At 33.5% G+C, this 5785-nt stretch overlaps 1 protein-coding gene across 1 annotated transcript; it reads right to left on the bottom strand.

Moving 5' to 3' along the window:
- Positions 1-1227: 1227 nt before the first annotated feature.
- LOC131644700 (uncharacterized) lies at positions 1228-5504 on the bottom strand. The gene is made up of 12 exons (XM_058915253.1): positions 5039-5504; positions 4887-4951; positions 3879-3951; positions 3716-3734; positions 3481-3600; positions 2882-2951; positions 2311-2354; positions 2179-2220; positions 2006-2065; positions 1834-1901; positions 1682-1739; positions 1228-1569 (listed from the first exon to the last, which is right to left on the bottom strand). The coding sequence occupies exons 1-12, from the start codon at positions 5341-5343 to the stop codon at positions 1480-1482; spliced, it is 1014 nt and encodes a 337-aa protein (XP_058771236.1). The 5' UTR covers positions 5344-5504; the 3' UTR covers positions 1228-1479.
- Positions 5505-5785: the final 281 nt, after the last annotated feature.

Here is a 5785-nt window from a genome sequence, read left to right as displayed (position 1 = left end):
CAAGCCTAAGTCTGGGCTATCAGAAAAACCTGAAGCCTAAGCCTGGCCTGTAGCCCGCCGTAGGCTTATTTTTAGGCTTGAGCCTGACCTTTTCGAAGGCCTGGTTAGCCTGTTAGCCTACATAAAAGCCTATTTGTTTTAGACATACATAAATAAGCAATTAAAATAATGTTTAAACAGACTAATTAGCTATAAGACCAAGAGACTAAAAATTTGTTTGCATTAACTTATTTTAACTTACCTATTAGCATAAGTTCTGAGACTATTTGTTTAAGAGAACTTTTGAAAACAATGTTCATCAGGTGTTTTCATCTTATTTTCACAAGTTCAATAAGATAACCAAGTTTTATTTATGCATTTTAATACAAAGTACAAAACATAATATAATGATAATAAAAAATTATTCATATTTATTTAAATAGGACGGCCTGATAGGCTGAAAAAACTTTTTTGGAGCCTGAGGCCTAGCCTTTTTAACTAGATAGGTTTATAAAAAAGGTTAGGTCTTTTCTATTTAAAAAAAAGTGTGTGACCTGACCTGAGCCTATTTAAGCTAGTCTGTAGGCTCTTGTTATCGGCCTGACCTATTTCCACCCCTATTTCCCATACATAATTAATTACAAATTTGTGTGAAACACCCAAAACTTCTTATAATTTGAGATAAATATACTCGGGATAACAAATAAATGAACCTCCTCAAGGAGAAACGTAATTTGAATTGTGGTACTGAAACAATTCATTTAATGAGTGAAGCAAAGAATTTTCATTGTTAATTAAAAAGAAAAAGCAATTGTTGAAATTGAATCATAAGCTTCAGAGAAAATATTGATTGGGACAAACTTAGCTTCCCAAAACTATCATCTTGAGAGGCAGTATAGTAAATGGCCTTGCAAGACAACAATGAAGACTGAAATATATATACTTTTACTTTGTAACTCACATTTTTAATCACCTCAATTCAAACCATTGTATAACTTCAATGTTGAAGAACCTAAATCCACTATTTAATTTTGTTTCCTATAGTAACAAGTTGATTTTCCTGTGTAGAACCAATTTAGATTTTCATTTAATGAGTGAAGCAAAGAATTTTCATTGTTAATTAAAAAGAAAAAGCAATTGTTGAAATTGAATCATAAGCTTCAGAGAAAATATTGATTGGGACAAACTTAGCTTCCCAAAACTATCATCTTGAGAGGCAGTATAGTAAATGGCCTTGCAAGACAACAATGAAGACTGAAATATATATACTTTTACTTTGTAACTCACATTTTTAATCACCTCAATTCAAACCATTGTATAACTTCAATGTTGAAGAACCTAAATCCACTATTTAATTTTGTTTCCTATAGTAACAAGTTGATTTTCCTGTGTAGAACCAATTTAGATTTTACAAGAAGCCTCGCCAAAATCATTGACAGAAGATTGTAAGAAAAAAATTATTCATGAAAGTGATAATGGCTGCAAAGGCATCATCAATCACTAAAGAGTGTAAGTTGCTCTAATGTACTCTATAATTTCCGCACTCTCAAACATTTCTATTCCAGTGTTTGGATCTTCCAGAAAAGGTACCTGTGAAGCATAACCATGAGAACTAACATCACCGTTCAACCAAATACCATGTCATGAAGCTTGTTAAGAATGTGTATATTTGCATAAACTGGAAATGGAGTAAATAAAATACCTGGAAATGTCCCTTTTTCTGATATAGTATATTTCTTTTTGGGCTACCCCTAGCACAGCTAAATTGAAAATATTAAAGTCAGTAACATGAAGAAAAAGAACAGAAGTGGGTAAGATAAGCATTTATGGCTAGTAGAAAAATAAGGAATTTACTTGATAAGCAAATGTGGTAGCTCCAATTCCACAAGAACTTCCCGAACGATTTTGCAGAAAGGAGACCCCTGAACAAAAAATATTAGAAATATAGTTAATTAGTCAGTTACTAGTAATAGTTAATTAATAGTTTGTTAAGCTGTATATCGAGACTTGCATGTTGCGGACCAACCTCATACGCCCATAACTTCAGTGGCTTTGGTGGTAATATTGCTGGAGTATATGTTGTTCCCTGAAATATAAAATGAATAAGTCTTTGTAAGTTAATCTCAATGACTACCGAAAATTGAAATAAATGTAAAATTCACTTTCTTTACATGACAAGTGAAATAAATCAGGCATTACCTTTGTAATACGACCAAGCATAGCAAGACCACAAGTCAATGACTGCAGAAAAATAGTGTTTGGTTGTTAACATCAATGGTACAATTCAACTCTATGGTGATACAATCAATGATAGCGATGTCAGGTTCTAACCGTTAAAAATCCGAGTGATAAAGTGAGAGGAATGTTTCCATCGCCTACAAAACAGATGATAAATTGGTCAACAACACTCACAATGGGATAATTTTGGTGGAGTGCAAAATTTGCAGGAACCTATAAAGGATTATCGATCCTCTTCAAAATGATGTATTAATCGTTATCGCACAATGTTTCGATGCTTAAACATATATGCGCGACATGCTGCAATGTAACAAAATGATCTTTGCATTCCCTTTTCTTAAGAAATTAACATGCACTGCACTGCACTGCACTGTGGTCTAATTTAAAGTGATCACAAGCCTCATAAGAGCAATCACCTATTTTCCCTTTACAATTATCAGCATTATTTGAAACTAATTCTTAACCTCTACTATCAATTTTGAAACTTTATATGACCTAAATAGAGCTTATAATATAGAGTTAATAATTGATAACCCTTCACGTTACAAACCGATTTTGTAGGATTAAGTCCAAAAGCCAATACATGTCATTGCAAAGAGAAAAACAGCAACACAAAATGCAACAAAAAGGATAGATATAGTTTACTACATATGGAAAAACTAACCATATGTGCCAACCAAATACCGAATTATTTCATCTGATTCATACATCGAAACACCAGTGTTTGGGTCAACCTGAAACAAGAAAATTCTTATTTCTCAATCAAAGACATTAATATTATGATACATAAATAAATAAGTAACTGACTAATAAAAATTGTTGTAAGGCAAAACTTTTGCCTGTAACTTCAAAAAGAGAGAAACTTTACTGCAGCTTTAGAGGTTGTTTGTGCTTTTTTATTTCACTCAGTACAGATTGTCAAAATATATGTATACATGTAAGCAATACAAAAAGTATAGTTTATGTATAAGAAAATTTCAACAGTCTAGCTCTATTCAAAATTGAGATCTAACAATTTTTGCACGCCATTCTAGGTTACATTTTTCTTTCAAATTCAAAACTTCTGAGCCAATTTGCTAGAGTTGTCAATAAGATGCAAATGGATTCATGAACAACTACTGGATAGTTTTTGCACTAATTAAGTGAAGCAATTTAGGTTAGTGACTTTTATCCCACATCCTTTTTAAGATGTACAGAAAATCATAACAAGAAACTACCAATTTTGTTTTGCATTTGTTAATTGTTTTAAGGAGTCAATCTTACCATGTAAGGAAACTGCTGTTTACCACCCATCTGAAGAACCTTCGGACGAAAATTTGGGCTGTTTCTCGGGCAAGGATAGAAAAGAACATCAAGGTCCAAAACAGCAACTATTTCTCTAACCTGTTTACAGACAAAACAAAAAAAAATGCCTGCGAGTTAAATAAAATGACAAAAAGTTTCTGACTAAAAAAGTCTTTAAAAAGAGTCACCGATCCAAAAAAATTGTAATCTATACCTTCCGACAAAATGGGCAGCTGCACATGATCCCCGAAGAACATGATTAAAGAAGAAAACATACCAAATTAGTATATTCTTTAATCCTTAGAGTGGTGTGTAAAAGGCAATAATTTTGATGTAAAGTTACAACAGAAAAATATTGACAGAGAAGTATGAAATACCTTTCAAATTCGTATATTTCAATGGGCTTCTCTGGTCGAGCGCCTAGCTTTGATGTTTCTTTTACTGTAATGCCTGAAACCACATCACTAACGTTAAAAAAGGAACACAACAAGAATAAAGATAAAAAATTCAGAGGAAGAAGAGAAATTTTGACATGTAGAGCAAGCATATGTTGTATCAATTACAATTACTGCAGAATAACGGAATATATAAGTATGCCGCATTATAACTGCAGAAATACAATTACATAAGCAATTTCTTTGATCTGCAGGTACACTAAGCAGCCTAACCTTAGATAATACATAACCATTGTTAATTTGACAAACAATTTTCTAAGCTATCACTGTCTAAGTCACTGTTTTGACTCAACCAGATATTTAATAACTATTTGATTTGACAATTAACTGATTAATCTGGTATGCAATAGGAGTATAAAGATGGTCAGAGGATGTGTTATCAAACCCGGCATTCCAGCCATTATCTCAGCACAGAACAGCAAGACCAAGAAAACAACATCAGGCCATGTTGTTCCGTCACAAATGGGTGACTCGGCTGGAATGACCGAGATAATGAGATTGAATTCAGAACGAGACTGCTCTGACGTGGCTGCTCTGACCACTTCATCCGTATATGATATTAATCTTAAATTTTAAAGAATGGCAATTGTTATTTTATTGTCATTTGGAAGTATTTTGCTTAAGACTAATGGTTTCTATTTCTAAATATTTAGTTTTTGACAATTATGTGTTCAATAGTATTAACTGTATTAGTGTCTGCATCACTAAAATACCAGCCGATTTGTTCCCTTTTTGGAGATGGTCGCGCCGCGCTGCTATCTGAGATTGATAACATAGGTTTGAGGGAGTAATATAAGGATCAAAAAGATAATAAATTGCGGATTTGAATCATTCTAACAACTTATACTAATAATTGAAGTTAAAAATAAAAACCTAGTAGTATGCAATAATAAAGCAATGAGTATTAAAACAGAAGAATGCATTAACTACCAGAAAGTCGGAAAGCATATTCATCTGATGGAACTTCATCCTGTGAAACAAACGAGAAAGAATACCTACAAACAAACAACAACAAGCACAAAAGAATTAACATTGAGTTTCCAGTGTGAGAAATCAAAACTCAAAAGCGTAAATTAGTTTACCCAGAGGCAAAAACTCCAGTAGCAAGGCGAAAGAACAAGGAAAGCGAAGCTCCGAGGATTTCAAGCCTCTTGTCAGGTCTAATTATAAAGCGTTTGGGTTCTGGAGGTTTGAAATTGGGAGGAGGAGAAATCGAGACTGATGACGGTGGTTCTTGTTGTGTGGTGGTAACAGAAGGTGAAGAATTTTCTCCTGACATGGCTCTAATGGAAATTCTGGTAGTTGCTGGTTTGGTTTTGGGGAATGGGAGAGGTTTTTGGAGTGGGAATTGGGAGAGAGTTAGAGTTCCTGATGCAGCCATGGCCATGACCTTGGAATTGGGATGGGAGGTGAAGTGAAGAGTGTGAGAATTTTGAGGGTGGTTTTAAGGTATTGTTTGGGGAAATGGAAAATTGTTTTGTGTTTTGGTGCCAATTTGTCTGGCCAATAACTGAACGGTATAGTTGGACTCTTGGTGCTGTTAAACTGACTTGGAGTGTTCAGAAGCACTCAATTGTAAATATCTTGCTTGGATTGGAGGGTTTATTTTTTCGAAGAGTTTGAATGAGAGATTAGTCAAACCTTTGTTTTGACCCATTTTTGATAAAAAAAAGTCTTAGTCAATGATGTTTTCATCGATTTGATTTAGTTTGATTTTTAATTTTTTTTAAAAATAAAATCGAACCAAACCAATCGATTTGGTTCTGTTTGGTTTAGTTCGGTTGATCGGTTTACGATGTTTTTTTCAAACATTACATTCATAGGTGTAG

This window comes from Vicia villosa, linkage group LG1 (genome assembly GCF_029867415.1).
Source record: "Vicia villosa cultivar HV-30 ecotype Madison, WI linkage group LG1, Vvil1.0, whole genome shotgun sequence".
In the NCBI taxonomy this organism is placed as follows: domain Eukaryota; kingdom Viridiplantae; phylum Streptophyta; class Magnoliopsida; order Fabales; family Fabaceae; genus Vicia; species Vicia villosa.
Note: the sequence above shows the minus strand (reverse complement) of the source record. Positions and strands in the feature narration are given on the sequence as shown.

Coding starts and splice junctions, on each gene's coding strand:
- LOC131644700 (XM_058915253.1), bottom strand. CDS start 5,343: ATGGCCATGGCTGCATCAGGAACTCTAACTCTCTCCCAATTCCCACTC. Junction 2,355..2,881: donor GTATTTGGTTGGCACATATG/GTTAGTTTTTCC, acceptor TCTGTTTTGTAG/GCGATGGAAACATTCCTCTC. Junction 2,221..2,310: donor TATCACTCGGATTTTTAACG/GTTAGAACCTGA, acceptor ATTTTTCTGCAG/TCATTGACTTGTGGTCTTGC.